At 40.6% G+C, this 20,248-nt stretch overlaps 3 protein-coding genes and 1 non-coding gene across 6 annotated transcripts; 1 reads left to right on the top strand and 3 right to left on the bottom strand.

Annotated features, from left to right (window-relative positions):
* The first annotated feature begins 566 nt into the window (after positions 1-566).
* On the top strand, positions 567-9,210 carry birc2 (baculoviral IAP repeat containing 2). 2 transcript variants are annotated; one of them, XM_053441043.1, is made up of 14 exons: positions 567-666; positions 1,130-1,198; positions 3,053-3,886; positions 4,004-4,278; positions 4,458-4,760; positions 4,945-5,212; positions 5,866-5,965; positions 6,123-6,201; positions 6,289-6,337; positions 6,588-6,830; positions 6,953-7,051; positions 7,406-7,561; positions 7,806-7,847; positions 8,177-9,210. In XM_053441043.1, the coding sequence occupies exons 3-14, from the start codon at positions 3,793-3,795 to the stop codon at positions 8,368-8,370; spliced, it is 1,902 nt and encodes a 633-aa protein (XP_053297018.1). In that variant the 5' UTR covers positions 567-666; positions 1,130-1,198; positions 3,053-3,792; the 3' UTR covers positions 8,371-9,210. The 2 variants fall into 2 exon arrangements, with proteins under 2 accessions (XP_053297018.1, XP_053297019.1); XM_053441044.1 differs by lacking the exons at positions 567-666; positions 1,130-1,198 and adding an exon at positions 1,217-1,628.
* Positions 9,211-9,977: 767 nt separating this feature from the next.
* On the bottom strand, positions 9,978-12,062 carry rpl23a (ribosomal protein L23a). Its single transcript, XM_053441045.1, has 5 exons — positions 11,985-12,062; positions 10,869-11,049; positions 10,504-10,680; positions 10,237-10,306; positions 9,978-10,037 (listed from the first exon to the last, which is right to left on the bottom strand). The coding sequence occupies exons 1-5, from the start codon at positions 12,052-12,054 to the stop codon at positions 10,023-10,025; spliced, it is 513 nt and encodes a 170-aa protein (XP_053297020.1). The 5' UTR covers positions 12,055-12,062; the 3' UTR covers positions 9,978-10,022.
* LOC128457681 (small nucleolar RNA SNORD42) lies at positions 10,108-10,174 on the bottom strand. Its single transcript, XR_008341965.1, has one exon. It is a non-coding gene; the product is annotated as a small nucleolar RNA SNORD42 (small nucleolar RNA).
* A 1,237-nt stretch (positions 12,063-13,299) lies between the features above and the next one.
* Positions 13,300-20,213, bottom strand: ddx52 (DEAD (Asp-Glu-Ala-Asp) box polypeptide 52). Of its 2 annotated transcripts, none has more exons than XM_053441904.1 (15): positions 20,058-20,213; positions 19,565-19,814; positions 19,009-19,133; positions 18,716-18,901; positions 18,472-18,615; positions 17,835-17,946; positions 17,677-17,749; positions 17,355-17,558; positions 17,177-17,267; positions 16,346-16,468; positions 16,105-16,255; positions 15,383-15,458; positions 15,060-15,131; positions 14,665-14,928; positions 13,300-14,448 (listed from the first exon to the last, which is right to left on the bottom strand). In XM_053441904.1, the coding sequence occupies exons 1-15, from the start codon at positions 20,142-20,144 to the stop codon at positions 14,409-14,411; spliced, it is 1,998 nt and encodes a 665-aa protein (XP_053297879.1). In that variant the 5' UTR covers positions 20,145-20,213; the 3' UTR covers positions 13,300-14,408. The 2 variants fall into 2 exon arrangements, with proteins under 2 accessions (XP_053297879.1, XP_053297880.1); XM_053441905.1 differs by having other exon boundaries at positions 14,360-14,445.
* Between the last annotated feature and the right edge of the window lie 35 nt (positions 20,214-20,248).

The following is a 20,248-nucleotide window of genomic DNA, read 5'->3' as shown; positions in this document are numbered from 1 at the left end:
TAAAGGCTATTTGAATTTGAACAGCACAGAAGCAGTTATGTGTACTGTTACTCAATGTCACCATACCTTATTACATAACCTATAACATTCATATTTTATTTGAATGATGATAATGTAATAAACTCCTTATAGCACTGTGAAGAAAAACACAATTACAAAAGTGCTTCACCAGCATAAGACAGAAAAGACATGAAGAACAATTACAATTTTTTCGCTGATGTGGGGTCCAAAAATTTAATTAAGGAAGATTAAGTCTCTTTATAAATGTGTATTTCTGGTTACCCTCTTAAGGAATTGTGTACCCCTACATTAATACTTTAGAGCACTATTAACTCATATTATTGGTTTTTAATTATTATTAACCTATTGCTTGCCTTCAATTTTTCCCTTAGTTAATTCTTGTAACAGTGTTTTGAAAGGTGTTTCAATAAAGCTTATCATTAGCCTTGATGGAACGTGGGAAAAAAATGCTGAGAGATAATCATGGCAACCACTTTTTGAAAATAAATATGTGGTATTTAAAAATGAGGCAAGCTGGAGGGTGTGACACATAGCAGCAGGCGGAGTCTGTGGAGGAAGTGAGTGGAAATACCAGAAACTAATCTTCTTAAATGACAGCTCATGGTATCTGTAACCTCCTGACTTGAATCACAAAGGCCTCCACTTGTAAGTATCTTCTCCTCTTTTATTCCCTGTAAGGTTATTTTTGAATTAATCTTGAAGTTCGCATTTTTTAACACATATACTGTTGTTGAATAATTGAGACAGTATCATGTGTTGTTAATATATAGTTATCAGAGGTAGATCTATGTTGTAATGAATCAGAAATGTGTCTTTAAATCGTATTTTCCTTGAACATTTGCTCTCAAACACATGTGTATGGTATGATGTGTTAAAAGTGACAAAATGAGCAGTGTAGATCTTCATTTTATGAAAGTATTTTTTTCTACAACTTTGGACTGCTGGCATTAAAGACATTTTATAGATCAGCTGTCCAAAACAAGTCATTTTAAATGGTTGATTCAGACCCATATGATCTCTGATAGTTATGCAATATATTTATTAATACGTTAGGGAGTATTTAGATGAAGGAATTCCAACCAGGTGAATCATATCTGTTCCTTCACAGCCGGAAGTAGCTGGTGCTACGCAGTGAACACCGGGACTTTCCACGGCGTCTCGGCGAGGCTGTGAAGCGGTGAGTGGAACCAGCCTCTGAGGAGGAGACAGATGACCTGTCCCCGGGTCGTCCCGGCTGTTTGGCACTTTCGTTTTCCTTTCCCCGTGTCGCCGCGCAGCTTGGCATTAGCAAAGTTTCGCTGTTATTAGCGTTAGCAGCTGTTTCATGTACACTCCGTGTCTGTTTTGCTAGCGCCTGCTAACGCTAAGCTAATGCTATCGCATAGTATTATAAAAACCGGTTTCTATGGGGGGGGGGGGGGGGGAAGTTACGTAACACGATAGACGAGTGTTTGACTCAACACGTGAACTCGTCTTTGATATTAAATATATCTACGACACGGCTAACGTTAGCCGCTAAAGCTAAATTCCACCTTAAATTAATCAGAGCAGCAACAGGAAGAGTGACCCACAGCGGAAAGTACCGAGCTCCCCTGACGGAAACAACTGTAATTGACTACACACTCTTTATTTGACTGTCAGCAGCTGTAATTTGAAGCACTGGTGAAGACATTGTTTGGCCGTTTTGTTTATGGGGCATTCCAGCAAATTTCCACTAAGCTCGGACCGCCAGCTTTACTCCACATCTGTGTGCAGGGTTGGATTAACTGCGGTTTCGTTATAAATGTGTAAAACCTGAAGTGGAACATCACATCTGCTCGGCCGGGGTCCTCTTTCCTTCTTAGAGAGGGGCTTTGTATATTCAATTACATTTAAATGTATTAAATTAAAATGCCACCGAAAATCTTAAGTACGGTCATTTTGTTCCATCATATGATTTCAAGGCCACAATTTCCATTATCAATAAATGTGAGACATTTTCCTTTTATTAATGCATCGGTCGTAGAGTTTAAAAAAATGGGGAAAGTGCCAATCATTATTACCTGAAGCCCATATTAACACAATGCAATGACTTATTTAGTCTTAACTAGCCAGCAAGAAACAAGATGCATTGAGTTTATAATCATAGAAGATTAGAAAAAGGAGCAATTATTCTAATTTTGAATGTGTTCAGTGTTTGCCATTTTTGCTTAAAAAATAACAAATTATGAATCTGTCACTAAGTAGTTGCTGTGGATTTCTCTGTGAGAGTTGCTGTAAGGAGACCTCTATGGTTTTAGAAAATAACCCGGAGGTCATCCGGGTTATTTCTATCTATGAGGAATGTGCTATTGGGTTTCATTGTGGGAATTGTAGTACCTTGAATTAAGACTCGTACTATGGAGTAGCTATCAGGTTATCTGTTGGTACAATCTTGACCACTCCTTTTAATATCTGCCTACTATGTCTTTCCCAGCTCGATGGAAGTGTATCTCTAAATCTCTGGAGTAATCCTTTAACTGATAATCATTCAAGACATTTGTAAAGGGAATCTGTTAAATATTTCCTGCTTCTCAAATGCTAGAATTCACTGCTTCTGTTGTCAACATTCCAAAACTGTTGGGTCATACAGATCTAGAAGATTTAACAGATGATTCCAGGAATAATTGTATTTGGTGGATGTACTTCTGTGGAAAATTACTGTTAGTTGAATCACTTTTCACGCTGTAATAACTTAGTTGTAAATGATGGCACAAGATTTTCCTTCCCAATATTTAATCCAAGGAGATCATAATCATTTTTACAGATGTTGCATTGGGGTCAGATGTTAAACTATAGTTTGTTATACTAGAATTAGTAGAATAAAATAAAAAGTAGTTACATAGATTCATACATTGATTATTGTATCGATGGACCTGCCAAAGATCGATTTTTATAACTAATACAGACAATTTATAGAGATTAAAATTCCCCAAAAATTATTTCTACATTGACTAAATTTAACCTTTGTTTTCTGTTTTGTCTCTTGTGTTTTTTTTGTATATACCTACAGGTGCTGCTAACAAGAAAACTAAAGAGCGGATCCCATTATCTCTACCAAAGGAGGATCTCGTTTTTCTTAGTAGGCTTTAAATATTCAATAATGGAGGCTTAATCACCTACAAAAGGGGTGTCCATGATGGGGGGAGGGGTTTGAGATCACGCATCCCTTGGTCTGTGTGAATGTGAGTGCTTGAGACATTGATTTACTTTATCATTTAGTTTATAATGTTTTTATATATAATCACACGCATGTTTAGGTTGAGCTGGTCAGGTTATGTTTTAGACTTGTCTCTGATAAATGCAAAGGATAATAAAGCTTACATGGAACCTGGGTGATCCTGGGAAGACACTTTTTAAGATAATTCATCTTTTTTTGACTGCTCAGGATGTTTTGTTCGACTTACACCGAATGGGCCTGTAATTAAAACATAAATGTAGTTTCACCAGTTAAATGTTTATTGGTGGTATTCTCCAAGCGCTTCGGGTAATGTAGGTCCAAGTTCCAGATCCTATGCAGGGAACAGGATGTTTGAGGGACATAAATATGCTGCGTGATGAGTAATCATTAGTTTCACACTAACATAGACTTTCGGCTTAGCTTTCTTTTTCTGAGTTGCACCTCCCACTTGCTATTTTCAGTTTTTGTGTGACTGAGTGTGCATGTGAAGGAAAGACCTTGGGTTTTCTCAAACCTCTCTCCCTTTAAAGGACATCACTTTTCCCTTATATAGCTATACTTCAATCTAAAAAATGGAAACTCTTGTTCAACTCAAAAACAACCCGTTTTTGATGGGATTGTGTCGTAACGGACCTCCATCTGATCTACAGTATGATAACTCCTCAGGTACCAATCTTTTTTATTCTTTCATTTCAGCAGATACATATATTTATAATTTATTGTCGTATTAATCTGCCAATCTTAAGATAACATGCTAATATCATTTGTCGTTTTCCTCTGCAGAACTCTTTCGCATCTCCACCTTTGCTCGTTTCCCGACCTCGGGAGTCACAGAGCGAAGCCTGGCGAGGGCAGGGTGGTTCTACACAGGGGTGGGCGACCGCGTGCAGTGTTTCAGGTGCAACGTGACGGCAGACGGATGGCAGGCCGGAGACTGTCCGACAGAGAAACACAGGCAGCTCTCTCCCTCCTGCTCCTTCATCCAGAGCCTCCCGTCCACAGCAAACCTTCTCTCTTCGTCTCACTCTGCCTTTTCCCCACTCCGCATTGCCCCAGCCGTAAGTTTACTGGTAGTTTCTTAAAGAATAAGGCATTCCAATATTTCCTATATCTAGAAAAAATCATAGCTGAAGAACTCAACCTTCTTGACAACAAAATTATTTGAAAACTGTAGTTGCCCAAACTAGTAGCATTTAGCTAACTGAGTATATTTTGACTGTAATTTTCTTTATTCTAGCTTTCTGGTCCAGGTCCAGCCGCTCCTAACCCAACAGTAAACCCAGGTGAAGAACCAGGTGTATACCTAAATATGGGTTTCTCTGCTCCGCCGCCCTCCAGCCCACTGACCTCTCGGGGTGTAGAGGACATGTCCCACCAGAGACCAACATGCCACAACCCAGGCATGCGCAGAGAGCAAGATCGCCTGGACTCCTTCAGCTCATGGACGCTCTCCATCATCACCCCAGCAGAGCTTGCCAAGGCGGGCTTCTACTATTTAGGCCAGGGTGACAGAGTGGCGTGCTTCAGCTGCGGAGGACAGGTGTGTGTCTGTGTCATCACTGTCATATTCAAATACAAAAAGATTTGCTGTCATTTTAATGGGATTGATTAGTATCCTTAACCTGCTTGTCTTCTATGTTGTGTTAATAAATTGTATGACAGGCATAACTAACATCCGAGTGGAAAAGTGGATGTGACAGAAGTCTTTTTTTTTGTATTGGCAGTTGAGTAACTGGGAGCCAGGTGACCGAGCTGTGTCCGAACACCAGAGACATTATCCCAACTGTCGTTTTGTCCGAGGAGACAGAGCCGACAATGTGTCGCTGGCCGGAGCAGCGACTTCCCAGCTGTCTGCAGGAGGCCCAACTCTCAGTAACGTCTCCAATCCAGCCATGCAGCAGTGCGAGGAGAGGCGGCTCACCTTCGTCAACTGGCCGTCTCGTATACCCGTCCGGCCAGACCAGCTGGCTAAGGCTGGCTTCTACTATGTAGGTAAGGACTATGTCCAAGAGACAGTTATTCATCGACCTCATAGGGAATCTGAATATTGGACTTGGATTTAATCAGGTGGTTGTATGCGTGTTTCCAATATAACCCTTATTATGTCATCATGTGTATATTCTCCGAAAGTGGCAATGAAAAATAAAAAGGAGTTCTAATAATGGAGCCCTTTTCAAAAACAGCTCCAACGTGCTTAACATAGGAAAACCCAGATAAAACATTCATGCAAAAATTCAAATAAAAATCGGAAAGCTCCCATTTAAAGGTTATGAACACCTCACACTGAATGTATTCATAATATGCTATCAAGTGTTGAAATGAAGTAATTTCTTCTGTTTTGATAGTAGTTTGATTTTTCCCCCTCATAAGGGGGGATTCCACTGCAAACAGTTATTTGTCAGTGTCACCTTGTCAGTAATATTGGTAGTGACACCTGGTTATAAACATCACAATCTCATGATCTCTAAACATTAGGCCCAAACGTGGTAACTCTAGTACAAAAACAACGATAGGAAACAATGTAATCATTTGTGTTCAAACAGTCACGTGTTGTGGAAGGACGGTTTTATTTTTAGTTTTTTTCCGTCCTTGAAACCCCCTAAAACACCATTTGTCACACTTAAAGCTCTTTGTTTGCCCGCAAGGTCGTAACGATGACGTCAAGTGTTTCTGCTGCGATGGAGGCCTTCGGTGCTGGGAATCTGGAGATGATCCCTGGGTGGAGCATGCTAAATGGTTTCCTCGGTAGGTGCTACTCTTTCATTTATGTTGATATTTTGATGCTGATTTAATAATTTTGTATCAGCAATTCAAAGCCACTAAACAGATATTTGAATAGTCTAAATACACATGAAGCGGCTTGCTGACCTGGATGTATTCCTGTCTCTCTGGTTCATTTCAGGTGTGAGTATTTACTCCATGAGAAGGGACAAGAATTTGTTCACCAGATCCAGGCTCGCTTCCCTCGGCTGTTCGAGCAGGTGAGTCGATAGCAGGAAAGATTTTCTCAGTTCCAACATTTGGCCAAGAACAAGTCCTTTACAAATGTCTTCCGTTTTTTCCTCAAGCTTTTAAACAATGGAGACACCAACTCCAGAGAATTTGTGGATCCACCTGGTGAGCATGAAGTTACATAAAATCTCAGAATTTAGGCAAGATATCTAGATTCTCTACATCAGAATCAGCTGAACTATCCCGTGCAACAACACCCGGTGATACATTTTGTCATTGATTTGGAGCCTTAATTGGCCTTATCAAATCAAATGAAACATTGTGAAGGATACAAAGTATCCCAGAGTGAAATGTAATGTTTCAAATGTGAAGCTGAGGAATCAAATCTGAAGTGTCTCCTCTTTCTTCCTCTCAGTGGTCCACCTCGGTCCAGGAGAGGAGCGGTCTGAGGATGCCGTCATGATGAACACCCCAGTGATTAAGTCTGCATTGGAGATGGGCTTTGAGCGGAGTTTAGTCAAGCAAACAGTCCAGAGCAAGATCCTGACCAGCGGAGAGAACTACAGAACGGTCCAGGAGCTGGTGTTGGACCTGCTGAGTGCCGAGGACCAGAAGAGGGAAGAGGAGCGCGAGATGGTGGCTGAGGCGATGGCATCAGGTACATGAAAATGGAGCAGACATAAATTCCAGTGTATCGGCTGTCCTCGGACCCTTATGAAAGTGATGAACTATTTAAAAAAAAAAAAATGAACTTATCATTATGTCTCTCTCTGTTTTCAGATGGTTTCACGTTTGTGAAGAGACACCAGGCAGCTTTGATCCAGCGTCTCAAGAGTGTCGAGCCAGTCTTGGAGCATTTGAGAGACCAAAATGTCTTATGTAAGCTCATCTCTTTTGTGGTTTAGTCTGAGATTGACATTTACACTGAGTTAAACGGTTGTCAGACGACTCTCCAGTCAGAACAACAACAAAACAGGAGTGCCGCCGCAACGTATTAATCCCTCAGCAGTAATTTAAGGACAGTATCTGGAGTTGAAACTATTTATTATCAGTATATCAGTTTTCCTCCTAAATGTATACAAATTGAGATAATGCAGATATATTATTCAACAATATAATATTTATGCATTTAAGATCATTATTTGAGTCTTTATTTTAGCCGATATCATGCAGCTGTAGCACTAAGAGTTGTGAAACCTCGATTAGGAGTAACTCTTCCCTGATAACCTGCAGCTGCCGAGGAGTACAGCAGCCTCCAGGCTCAGACTACGGCCCAGCAGCAAACTGCCAAGCTGATCGAGCTCGTTCTCACCAAGGGCAACGCTGCGGCTGAAGTCTTCCGCAACTGGATCCAGAAAAATGATGTCCACCTACTCAGGGATCTCTTGGGTAATTTTTTACTCACATTGAAATAAGAAGTTTGTCATGTTTTGGCCACAAAGGGTTGGGTTTGTGGATCAGCTTGTACAGAAACCATCATTTTTGACTTTTTTTAAATGTAATCAAATCACATAGCTATCAAACTGCAGCTCAGTGAACTCAAGCCCAGGTTGAAACCCACAGCACAAAAGTGTTCGGTCTTAAAGGAGAATTAGTCTAAGAGCTAACTCCATGTTGTCTTTCACATTTTCAGCCCAGTCAAATGAAGCTGCGTCACCGAGCCAAGATCTTTCAGGTATGAAGAAACCCGAGAATGTCATGTCCTGCCAAAATGAATGTTGTGGGCTTGTTCGACATTGTATCATTCACTTTGTAGCTCTTGTTTGAAATTTCTAAATCCAAGTATTGTCAAAAGAGTAATGCAATATTTTCACACAACTTAAGCTCACGTTAAAGGTTTTATCTGCCAGTGACATCTTGAGCACAAGGGTCTTCCTGTAGATGTTTAGAAAAATTTGATACTTGTGTTGCTGAGATTTTGTAGCTTTTACACAAGGTCCGGTTTTTGGGAACTAACGGGAATACAGATTGTTAAAATGGAGACATTTTTCTTTCCCTTCACAGACCTTCCCATGGAGGAGCAGCTGCGACGCCTGCAGGAGGAGCGTACCTGCAAGGTGTGTATGGATAAAGAGGTCAACATCGTCTTCATCCCGTGTGGACATCTGGTGGTGTGCAAAGAGTGTGCACCGTCACTTAGGAAGTGCCCAATCTGCAGAGGACTGGTTAAAGGCACTGTCCGAACCTTCCTCTCATAACCAGGAGGCTGAGCTGTGTTCCCTCAGTCTTGTTTCACCATGATGTGATTGAATGTAAAGCAATACAATATACGTTTTTACCTGGAAAGGTTTTGCTTTTTTTCTTCTCCTATGACTTTCCCATACACCTTAATTATTTAAGTTTTTACATGTATCAATAAATCAGTTTTTTATTGTAGGGCTGGTTTATATGGAATCAAAAATATGAATCCATAAATGTCACAATATGTAAACCATATGAAAAATCTCAAAGTAATCAAATGATTTATGTTTTGCTGTTGCTGCCATGAAGTAAACAATCAATGGTAAGGCTTAATTTTTTTACTCGTCTGTCTGGTATAAATATCAATGAGATGGTCTTTATGTATTTAGGGTCAAGCACAGGCAGCAACTACAGTGAGGGCGCAGTCGTCAATGTGAAGTGAATATAAAAGATCACCGAAGTTGAACTTGCTGCCATTTTAATGTTTTCATTCTCATCCTTGGCTTTGGTCCAAGACTGAAACGTGTCTGACCGGCTCCTAAATCATGGTTTGACGCACCTACAATAGCTACTCAACTCTGCTTCTTTTGACCTGAGAAGCTGAATTTTGGACTTTTCAACAAGCAAAGGGTCATATCCAAAACTGAGGATAGAGAAGCAGTGATGGCTTAACATTTACTGTAAACTGTTGATAGGAAACAATATTCCAGTGTTCAAATTAAACATTTAACTCCTTTTCTCAGACATTTGGTGATAAAGCAGCATTTACCCTGACAGCACTAATATCAGTCAGTTGTGTTACCATATAGTGAATGTAGGTACTTTTACCTATATTAATAAACATAATTCAAACCCTGTATCGGTCAGTGAGCATGACTTCAGTTAATCTTGTGTGGTTTAAGGCCCTTTGAATTGAACCGTTTGTACTGAAAGAAATTCATCAGGTTGTGGACATAAGAGGTAAGGTTTGGTAGAATTTAGTGACATCTAGTGGTGAAATTGCATGTTGCAGCTGAATAAACCTTGACCTTCCAAACATGAAACATGTTGACACCTTCAGTTATCATAAAAACTCAAAAGGTGTTTGTCCAGTCTGGGCTACAGTACAAAACATGGCTGCCTACATTGTGAGGATTAAAAGTATTTAAATATAAAAAAGACAAAAAATTGTACAATTAGGATGAATCAACAGTGAAAACATCACCAGGAGTTCCCTTTTTTGCATAATGGATAAACTTAAAAATCTGTCTGAATACTGCCAGACAACTTGATCCAAATCATGGTTATTAGTAATATATATTACATACAGACACAAAAAAAACTCCATTAATAATTTTAAATTAGTCATGATCACAGCCCCAGAAAATGTAACACTGATGAAGACCAGTGTTTACATGAATGTGAGCATGACTTACACATTGGTACTATTATTGGAAACGTATGCTTCTCTCCCCCCCCCCCAATTCTTCTGGATTAATACTAGTGAGGAAACTATACAGATTAACTCGCAAGATGGAGACTAGGAATTAACTTTATGCAGCTGGGATTGTTGAATGGTTAACTCTCAGTAGTTGCAATCACATGGAAAACTCAAATAAAAAAAAAACCAGGACAATAAATCAGGTTGAGTTTATACAAATTTATTCTTCCACTAGTCTCTCCAGCCAGTTTAGATGATGCCAATCTGTGGAGGGAAAAAACAAAAATTACACACTGTTCATAGACAGAGTGAGAAGAGCTGAGCCTGCATCATCTGGCATCAGTGGTTCCTTTGAATGCATCATAGACATTCAGATAAATTTAAGTTTACATCATGTGCAGAGGATTGAATTTCTGAAAGCAACCATTTGGTTTAACCTAAATAAAACAATTTGAAGACTCACCTTGTTTGCAACATCCAACGCATCGTAATCTGGTGCGAGACGGACGTACGCCTTCTTCTCACCATCAGGCCTGGAAACAGATCAGAAGATGAAACAATGAAAAGACTGGTACAACCAATTTATTGCAAAGTTTATATTTACAATGCGAGACTAAAATGCTGTTCAAAGAATCTGGTCTAAACCAAAGGTGTAATGCCATCAGTCCAGTGACTTAGTTTCCCACAACATAAAACCAGTCTTCAGCTCGGCCTGGGTGAAAATGGCTACCTGATGAGTGTGTTGACTTTGGCGACGTCGATGTCGTACAGCTTCTTGACCGCGTGTTTAATCTGGTGTTTGTTTGCCTTGACGTCCACGATGAACACAAGTGTGTTGTTGTCTTCAATCTTCTTCATGGCAGACTCTGTCGTCAAGGGGAACTTGATGATGGCATAGTGATCCAACCTGTAGGGAAAACATATATATTGAGTCAACAAAACACCCTCAACGTTCTAAATATGCTACCCGATGATTGCTTATTATCTTAACTATGAAAATGTAAAATATTTTCAGTTGGGTGCATCAGTGAGTTAAAAGGCTGGAATCTGTTTTTTTCACACTTTTGGTGGCAGCATGCAGTCATTGTAACTCACTTGTTCCTGCGAGGTGCGCTCTTGCGAGGATACTTGGGCTGCCTGCGGAGACGCATGGTTTTGGGGCGACGGAAGGTGGGAGAAGTCCTGATCTTCTTCTTCCTCTGGCTGTGGACGCCTTTGAGCACAGCCTTCTTGGCCTTCAGGGCCTTTGACTTGGCCTCAGTCTTGGCCGGGACAGCTGAAACAGAGAGAACCATTTGTCAGTGAGCTGTTTGGGCTCTAACAGTTTGTCATAGGCCACAGAATAACATCTCCTTTGGCCTTCACCAAGTGTTTAGAGTCACAAGATGATCCAAGCTTCACTTGTGCATGACATCTGCCTTAGTGTTGTAGCAGCACTCAATTACACTTCCAGAACAACTTCCTATATCTTTAACTGTTACTTAACCAACAAAGATGAATCGATATAGATCAATATAATGATTAACAGCTCACTGCTTCTTGTTTTACCACTGAGGCCGCATACTAAGATATCATATCTACATGAACTTAATCATACCCTAAATAGTCATTTAGCCAGAAGCAGCACTGCAACTTTAGCATTTAGCAGAATAACAGCAAACTATCACGTTACTGACTCACCTGGTGGCCATTAAAACACCTCAGGATTAGCCATCATCGACAGCTAATATGATGAGTTAAGTTTAACTCTTAATATATAATCGTGCTCACGGTAAAACAGAGGGTGAGGTTTCACATGTGGGATCTGTGACGTTTCACGTGAGCAGCGACTTTAGCATCGCCACAATCACAGCTAACATGCCAAGTAAGCTCCTACAAAATCTAACACGAGACCCCACAATGAGGTTAACTGGATTAGATTCAACAATGAACAGTGTCGGAAGAAACCAAGAACAAGCGTAAATCTACGTGTAAGTGTGACGATCATCCAGAGAGGCTAGCATTAGCATTAGCTTGGCATCGCGTTGCAGCTAACATGCCGGAGCCCCTCTCTAAATTACAGGCGTATTTAAACAGTTGACGGTGACACACTGATATAATTAAACCCGCTAAAGCTTCATCGTCTCATGTCGGACCCGGCTATTGAAGCTAAGAGACGATATTTATGAAATTACTGCGGTTTATTCATAGAAAATGATCAGATTGACGAACCTTCCTTCTTCACCTTCGGTGCCATGTTGAGAAAGGAAGACTGAACGGGGTTTCCTGCAGTATAATGCATGGGCGAGAACTAATGACTGAAGTATCGCGATAGCAAAGCAAGTCGCATTATCTTGAGGGAATGAGTTTATGAATCTCGCTAAAAATTATATTTACACGGTCTATGTACAAATTAGTCACATTCACAAACTGCTCTCAGCTGGCTGTCCTGTTGGCAGGACTTCAACCACCTTATTCATTGCCCAATTTTTTACACTGTAAATTAAAAAATATATATAAAAAAAAAAAATGATATATATTTTCACTGTGGAATAGATCGTTTCAGGATACTTCAAAGTACTGTAAAAACACTTTGCTCAATAAGTTCAGAGAGAGACGGACATGCCTGTGTTCAGGACCTCTCTGACTACCTACATACTGAATATCAAACATATTTACTGAATAGATTAAGATATTTTTCAAAGTAAGGTCCAACATGTGTCCAATCAAATCAGTTCATTTCTGGATATTTCCAAGTACTATAAAAACACTTTAATTAAAACAAAGCATCGCGAAGGCCCAAGGTGGGTGTTGACGCGATGTGATTTCTGCCCAGTGCTCTTAATGTCAAAGTGAAGAAATTCAATGAAGCGCGGGTAAACAGCGGGAGTAACTATTGGGACTCAAAACCGGTCAATCTGAGGAAGGCTGTTTTATACAGGGTAGAAGGTGCTGTTTCAAATGATCCTAGTGGTATTTTGACCAAAATATGTTACAGACATTTCATTAAGACCCCAAGGAATCATATCAACTTGTGGTAAAATGGGCATAATATGTCTCCATTAAATAAAATTGAGTTAAAACAAAGATTGTTTCATAAATCGGATTGAATTTGTGCTCATTAAAAGATAAGTTTGATAAAGGGCTGAAATAATTTTAAATAGTGCTTTTTAAATAATGATTTAATCTTTTCCCGGCACAAAAGGATGAATGAATAACAACAAAAACAAAATAAACAAACATCGGTATCGGCTATCGGCTATATTGTTGTTTTAAACCTCGGTATCGGCCAATAATTTCCTTATCGGTGCATCCCTACGTATAACCTTGTAACATATAACATATAACATAGTAAAATGAAGCAGCAGTTTACAGGGTGAAGGAGTGAGGAATATTAAATTAAATAATATGAATATATATGTAATAAGTAAGTAGCAAGTGTGGTTGTATGAGTGGGGGAGCACAATGTGCATGGTAACTGTTCATTGGGTCAGTGTTGCTGGCTCAGAAGCCTTACGGCCTGGGGAAAAAGCTGTTTTTGAGTCTGGTAGTCCGTGCTCAGATGCTCAGGTAACGTCTGCCAGACGGCAGCAGTGTGAGCAGTCCACAGCCTGGGTGCCTGTGGTCCTTGATGATGTTTTGTGCTTTTCTCAGGCATCTTGTGTTGTACATGCCTTGCACGGAAGGGAGATGGCAGCCAATGATATGCTCCGCTGTCTTCACCACCTTTTGCAGGGCCTTGCGATCAGTAATCACACCCACTTTAAACACTCTGCACTGTTGTGTTACTGTATGTGAGGTTGTCCTGTCCATATATTGGTTTATTGTGCAGTGTCACTTTTGTCTAGATCTTACTTTTTTCCCCCAAAAAAAATATTTCCCCAACGTGGTTGTGTGGTCATCAATAATCCAAATAACATCAATCAAGCACATGAAGTACAATCTATCGTTTAAATGATATAAATGTACACCGGTCTCAAATTTGTTCCCGAATTGCCTGATACAAATTGCATTGTTGAGCGACTGATGGACATAAAACACATTGAAGGGAATTTGGTTCCCCGTCTCTCCCAGAATTACCTGCATTAACAGGTACATTTATATTTTTCATAATCATGTTTTTCCTTCTTCAGTGTAACTGGGTCCATATTGTTAAAATTAATCATACATCACGCAATCGCTAATTTATATTTTATACTGCTATCTGATACTACTCTCAACTCTCACATGCACCACCCCAAATGCAATAGTTCAGCTCGTATCTCATTGTCTTAAGTCTCATATTGTATTATCTTATAAGCTTTATTTATATAGTTGCCCTTCAATTAGTACTTTAAAGTGTTTTACTTATTTTCCGTTATGTGTGAGTGCACCTGTGGATTACTACCAACTTTGTTGTATTCTATTACAACATCCATCTATTCCGTTCTTCATTTTGTATTGAAGAATATTTGTTAAACATCTTCTTTCAGTGGTGAGCAAATGTAACATACACAACTATATATTTATATATATGTATATATAAAACAGTTTATTTTATACTCTGATAACACAAAGCACAGACAAAAAAATTTGCAGTAAAATAAAACCGTAAAATGAAAAAAAAAAAAAAGCATTGACATCCAAGTTCATATCAGGCTGTTTGTACCAATTCTTCTATTCCTTTTGTGGCTTAGTCTTCTTTCCTCCTTTCCTGCTGAAAAGAAAAGAGAAAGAAAAGAAAAACTCATTCCAGGTGTCAGATTTATATATTCCATGGTTCTAATTTTTAAAACAAAAACTCAGGTTGAGAAGCACAACATCAGATGACAGGTCCACTCTCACAACATAATAAATGATCTAGTTTTAATAATTATTTAAGACTGTTTCCTCAATGGTTCCATTTTAAAACATGAGGAAATTAAAAACTTACTTCTTAAACTTAGCCGCGGGGGAATTTGATCCCATCTTCTGTGACGTCCTGCTTTGTTTTTTTGGTCCCCTTTCTTTTTGAGTTTCATTTCTTTTCTTCACTTTCAGTCCTTTGGTCTTCTTTTCTCCTTTCTGCTCTCCATCCGCTGCTCTCTTCTGTTCTTTCTGTCCTTGTTCTTTGCCCGTTTTCTTCATTAAGAAACGAGGGGTTGTGCAAATGGTGCTTCTCTTTGGAGGCCTCTTCTCAAGTTTGCGCTTATCTTTGCTAAAACACAAACCAGAAGACAGAATGTTAGACCCAAATTAACAAAACTTCAACTGATTCATTTAGTGACAAATAACAGCTTTAAATATTTAAGTAATATTGAAAACATTCCTAATAATCATCCTTCTTACCTGTGAATCTTCTTAAAGCCGATCATGTAATCGGGCACAGGACAGCCAGCTTGTTTAATGACATTAGCGATGCTGTTACAAAGAGATGGAGACAGAAATATATTCAGGGGAAAAGTGAATCATAGATAACATCACATACATAAACAGGCATGGAAACTGTACAGGCTGAAGAAGCATGTTTCTGCAAACACCCTTTGACTCAAATTCATGAAAAGAGAAAAGTAAACCAAATCCAACACTATCCAATATTTTACTATTGTAACGTCAAAGTACTGCAGATGAATTGTTTGAATATTTCATATTTTTGTGCTGCATCACTGTACCTTCGGAGCAGTGGTTTGTCATCTTCTGTGAAGAAGGTCATGGCCTTCCCCTGATGTCCAGCTCGGCCTGTTCGACCTGAGGAACAGCAAACAGGAGAAGAAGTGAGGAACAGATGAGCAGAGGGATAAGAAAAAACAGGAATGCGAGCAACTACTTAAAAAGGCAAATTTATGCTCAGCGTTAGATATGGAAAGGGACAAAGCTTTCCGTTTGTACTCTGCCTTCATTTCAGCCATATTTTTGCACGTTTTCTGAAAGCTTATGGATACAATGGAATCACCAGCAGAAAACGGGGGGGGGGCAAGATGAAGACATTTCATCAATGGCGGAAGTTGGTACATAACTTCATGAATCTATATGAAGTAAATTCCCCTTGGAAAAGGGACAACAATCTTTTTAACTTTTTCTTCTGAGGAACATTTTCACAACCTCTTCAACCGTTGACATTTTTGTCTCTACTGACATTGCTTAAAACCAAGCCAACGTAAAGGACACATGTGTGCAGTGACAGCTACATTGTTTGAAACGGACGCATCCCTTATCATCCATAAAGGCAGAATCAATGAGCATAACAAAGATACACATTATTGAACAGTTGTCAGCTGCTATATTAATGTTTCAAATCTCATTTTCACATATAAAACATTTAATTAAGACTCTAATTTCTAAATTTTTCCATTATCTATTTGGTTAATCATCTCAATGATCACATTGAACTAACCAATACGGTGGATGTATTCCACAGCGCTGGTGGGGAAGTCGTAGTTCAGCACGAGGTTGACCCCTTTGAAGTCGATTCCTCTGGCGAGCAGCGCCGTGCAGATCAACACCCAAATCTTACCGGAGCGGAAACTGCTCACCACATTGTCCCTCTGCAACAGAAGAGGAGGTTAATCACCAGGCTGCACTTCAGTGACACATAGAGGGCCGACACTGAGATCTGTTAGAGAGTCTGTTTGTACCTGCTGCTGTGTGCGGTCTGCGTGGATCACATCTACGTTGATGCCTTCATACACCAGCTCATGGAAAAGCTCGCGTGCTCGATCTATAGACTGAACAAACACCAGCATGGGAGGAAGGAAACCCTGGAATAAAGCAAGAAGAACATGCTTTCATGTTAATGTCGTTTCTCTTTAGAGAGTTAGTCTCATTTGTAATTACCATTTCTGAATTTAATGAATGAACTCGTCACTATAAACTGAATCTGACTGTGAAAATGCAGAATCTGTTGGTGAGCGACAAGTATTTGGGGTTGAAGGGCTTCTGGTTTTGGTTAGTAGTTTGACCTATCATGTTTGATCAGGTAAACAGTCCGTCTGGTGAGAAGAAGAGGCAGAACACATTGACTGAAATGTATCTGCTGTTGATTTTTTTTATTTATCTGCATTCCTATGCAGGTAGCTGTTAACAGATATGAGCTAAAATGTAATGTGGATCTAAAGCACCTTTAAAAAAAGGATCGCTGTTTGTGTTTTATGTGGAAAAACGTTGGACCCTAAAATAAAGGCTGTTAACCAAAGAAACTAATTTATCATGAGAGAGCAGCCGATGGGCTCCGAGATTGTGTTCGAAATTACCAACCATACACATTTGAACTATGTTTTTACCCCGGCACATCTGTTTGTTATTTTGCTTGTTTGTCAGTAGGATTCCACAAAATAATACTGAACAGCTTGTGTTCAGGCAGAAAAAGCTCATCAAACTAACGATGTGGGATAATCTCAAGCACAGAATGACTGAAAAAAATGTCTTCTTCAAACCCTTGAAAGGTTACCTCCTTAATGTGCCCTTACTTTTTTGATGATGTCCCTCATGGCGACCAGTTTGCCGTTCTCTGTGCCCACAAACAGCAGCTGCTGGTCCACCGTCTCCACTGCTGAATTTCTGAGAGGACGATAGATGATTTACGTGAGAACAAGAGCCCATATACCTCCATCAAAGTAAGTATTAGTGTTACAGGTAGATTATTACCTGTGTCCGATGTTGACCGACACCAGGTTGTCGAGGTTCAGACGACACCACTGCTCAACATCCGGTGTGCAGGTGGCGCTGAAGAACGCCCTGCGCACCTTTGACCCCGAGCAGGCCAGAAACACTGTGGCCAGCTGTTCCCTAAAGCCGGTCTTACCCCCTTCAAACAGCTTGTCTGACTCGTCCACCACCAGCCACTCCACACTGAACCGCAACACAACACAACCATCAAGGTCACATACAAAACATACTGCAATTAATGGGCAAATATCAGAGGATAGAAACAATCTAAGAATGTGAGAGTAAAGGAGGAACATGTGACCTGCTGAGGTCGAGAGCTGGAGGATCCTGATTGAGAAGGAAGACGAGTCTGTTCGGAGTACTCACGAGTATGTCTGTGTATAGAAAAGTAGGGTGTAAACAGCGAGGATTTCACCAATCACATTTTATTCTTCTGTAAACAAAGTTTTTCCTTCTTACCATATTTTTTGTTTGACTGTGATCCATATTTCTTCGCTGCCAGAGAGGCTTTGTCAATAATGTGAACTCGAAATCCGATTCCCTCTGACAGACGGAGCAGCTCTCTGTAGGTCTACGCACAACAACAACAACAATAAATGTTTTTTCCAGCCAGTGCAAAGTAAAAACTCTGGATAATGTCCGAATGAGCCCATCTGAGAATACAGCAGGAAATTATCAAGAGGACTCGCCACACGAAAGTGTGAGGGCTGATAACAATTCTAACATGCGACAGACACAAAAAGGAAAAAAGCATATAAATATCACAGGATAAAAAAAGATCCACTAAGATGTCAACTTGGAAAGAGGATTTCAGAGCTTATAGACTTTCGATGCGCTGTAAATTAAACACAGGATCTCTACCATGGAATTTATATGTTCTGCCTCCTGCTCCAACAACTGCCTGAGCACTCCAGAAAGTTTTGTTATGTACAATTCAGAAGTTTTTCATGTGTGAAAGGGCAAATTCCAGAACCTGTTGTCCAGACATTTTTAGGAGTTCATGTAGGAAAACAGAAATACTGACTGTGATCTACTTGAATCTTCAGCTGTATTAGAAAAATCCATCAGAGTAAAAAAGATGTGTGTGTATGTGTACCTGGCTGGCCAGCTCTCTGGTCGGGGAGATAACCACCGCTCTGAAGCCCAGGTTGGCCGGCTGCTGCAGCTGTGCGAGCAGCGGGAGACAGAAAGCCAACGTCTTCCCTGATCCAGTGGGAGCGCAGGCCAGGAGCTCCCGACCCTGACAGACAAACCAGTCACTTAGATCCTGACAAACCCACAGGCCGTTGTTTACAAACTGAACGTGTGCGGGTTTGTGTGGCGTGTGGGTGCGTGCTCACATGCATCATGAGCGGTATCGCCTGCATCTGTATTGGCGTTGGGGAATTCAACCCTGCGTCTTTGAGGTTCTGAAGGACACATGTGTGGAGACGATACTCGGACTGCAGCTCGTCAAATGTGGACACTGGGTCGGGCACATCGCAGCCGTGGACGTTTATACGGTGCTGGGAGCGAATATGGTTCACCTGAAATCAATAGAACAGAAAAGGAGCTTTACATATAGATAGAGGAGGGACAAGATTCCATTTCACTTTGTGTTTCTTTGTGTTGTGAGCTGCGTCACTGCTGCAACCTTTTGCTGATGAAGGTGTTTCAGCCTCTTCATAGAGTTTTTCTCCTTCGCGTCGGTCGGCAAATTCAGGATCTTTCTTTCCTGTGAGGACGTCCAGGTGATGCCACCTCCCTCTGTGGCCCCAGCTTCAGTCAGACAGAACACAGCAAACAGCAGTGAGGCTCTGAGCTGCACAGCTACATCACATTCATTTTAAACAGCAACACACACACCATTCTAGGAATTTCTCTGTGACATATACACAAGGAGTAATGACCAGACAAAATCACAGAGTTCCTCTAAAAAGTTCAAGGAGACTTTGTAAAACCATGAGTTGATAATCGGTCCAGTGCTTTACAGATTTATTTATCATTCTGCTTTATCAGAGGGGTTAATGTTTTTCACCAGCTGTTTGTATGTCCACATCCCACAGAGCAGATGTTGACCGTTTCACAATACCAATCAACTCGTGGCTGAAACTTTTTGTATTCTTTCATGTTTTTGTGCGTGTATCACAGTTTGTGGATAGATACACACACAAGACACAAACATGTAGCCAGTCAGACACGCTCTTTACCTTCCACCTGGTTAATTTTCGTCTTTTTCTTCTTCTTCTTCTTTGTCCTCAGGCTCTTCTCTTCTTCTTCCTCTCTCTGTCTTTTGACTCCTGCAGAAGAATCTCCACTGTCACTTTCTTTCTCATCCTCCTCTCCATGCTCCTCCAGCTCTGTGGGGCTGCTCTGCGCTCCATTGGCCAGGCCTGCGCCGAAGTAATCAATGGCAGAGAGGGGATCTATGGAAGCTTCTCCTCCCTGAGGTTTGACAACCTGAAAACCAGAGAAGAAAACACCGAATGTGTAAATACAACATCCTGTTCCACCATGTCTCTAATGAACTGCGGTATTGAGGCACCAAATCTAACTTTAACTTCCTAAATACCGTAAAAACAAACACGTTTCACGTAGCACACTTTCACAGGGGTTAGCTAATAGTCTGAACCATGGCTCGTGCTGCTGCTATTGAGCGATATTTCCATGTAATACGACATCTGCGTCACGTGTTAAATTTACCTTGAACCGGTTCGCGTCCTGTCCAAACCTTTTCAGGTCAAACTTAGCTCCAGCTCCGAGTTTCCGAAACAAATCGAAGGCGTCCATTCTTGAAGCAGCGTGGTCTTCACTGATCAGACATCACTAATCAAGCCGGATCGTCCACCACTGAACCCTGGCGCCCCCCACTGGCTACACCCAACACCAAATCA

Source organism: Pleuronectes platessa, chromosome 15 (genome assembly GCF_947347685.1).
Source record: "Pleuronectes platessa chromosome 15, fPlePla1.1, whole genome shotgun sequence".
Taxonomy (NCBI): Eukaryota; Metazoa; Chordata; class Actinopteri; order Pleuronectiformes; family Pleuronectidae; genus Pleuronectes; species Pleuronectes platessa.
This window is presented reverse-complemented; position numbering and strand designations above follow the sequence as displayed.

What these genes read in the sequence shown, in the direction of transcription:
- birc2 (XM_053441043.1), top strand. Translation starts at nt 3,793, where the DNA reads ATGGAAACTCTTGTTCAACTCAAAAACAACCCGTTTTTGATGGGATTG. An exon ending in AGAATTTGTGGATCCACCTG is followed by an intron (nt 6,338 to 6,587) that starts GTGAGCATGAAG and finishes TCTTCCTCTCAG; the next exon opens with TGGTCCACCTCGGTCCAGGA. An exon ending in ACCGAGCCAAGATCTTTCAG is followed by an intron (nt 7,848 to 8,176) that starts GTATGAAGAAAC and finishes TTCCCTTCACAG; the next exon opens with ACCTTCCCATGGAGGAGCAG.
- rpl23a (XM_053441045.1), bottom strand. Translation starts at nt 12,054, where the DNA reads ATGCATTATACTGCAGGAAACCCCGTTCAGTCTTCCTTTCTCAACATG. An exon ending in ACCGAAGGTGAAGAAGGAAG is followed by an intron (nt 11,050 to 11,984) that starts GTTCGTCAATCT and finishes TCTCTGTTTCAG; the next exon opens with CTGTCCCGGCCAAGACTGAG. An exon ending in AGCGCACCTCGCAGGAACAA is followed by an intron (nt 10,681 to 10,868) that starts GTGAGTTACAAT and finishes TTTTCCCTACAG; the next exon opens with GTTGGATCACTATGCCATCA.
- ddx52 (XM_053441904.1), bottom strand. Translation starts at nt 20,144, where the DNA reads ATGGACGCCTTCGATTTGTTTCGGAAACTCGGAGCTGGAGCTAAGTTT. An exon ending in ACAGTCAAACAAAAAATATG is followed by an intron (nt 17,750 to 17,834) that starts GTAAGAAGGAAA and finishes TTCTATACACAG; the next exon opens with ACATACTCGTGAGTACTCCG. An exon ending in GACAAACCACTGCTCCGAAG is followed by an intron (nt 15,132 to 15,382) that starts GTACAGTGATGC and finishes TCTTTGTAACAG; the next exon opens with CATCGCTAATGTCATTAAAC.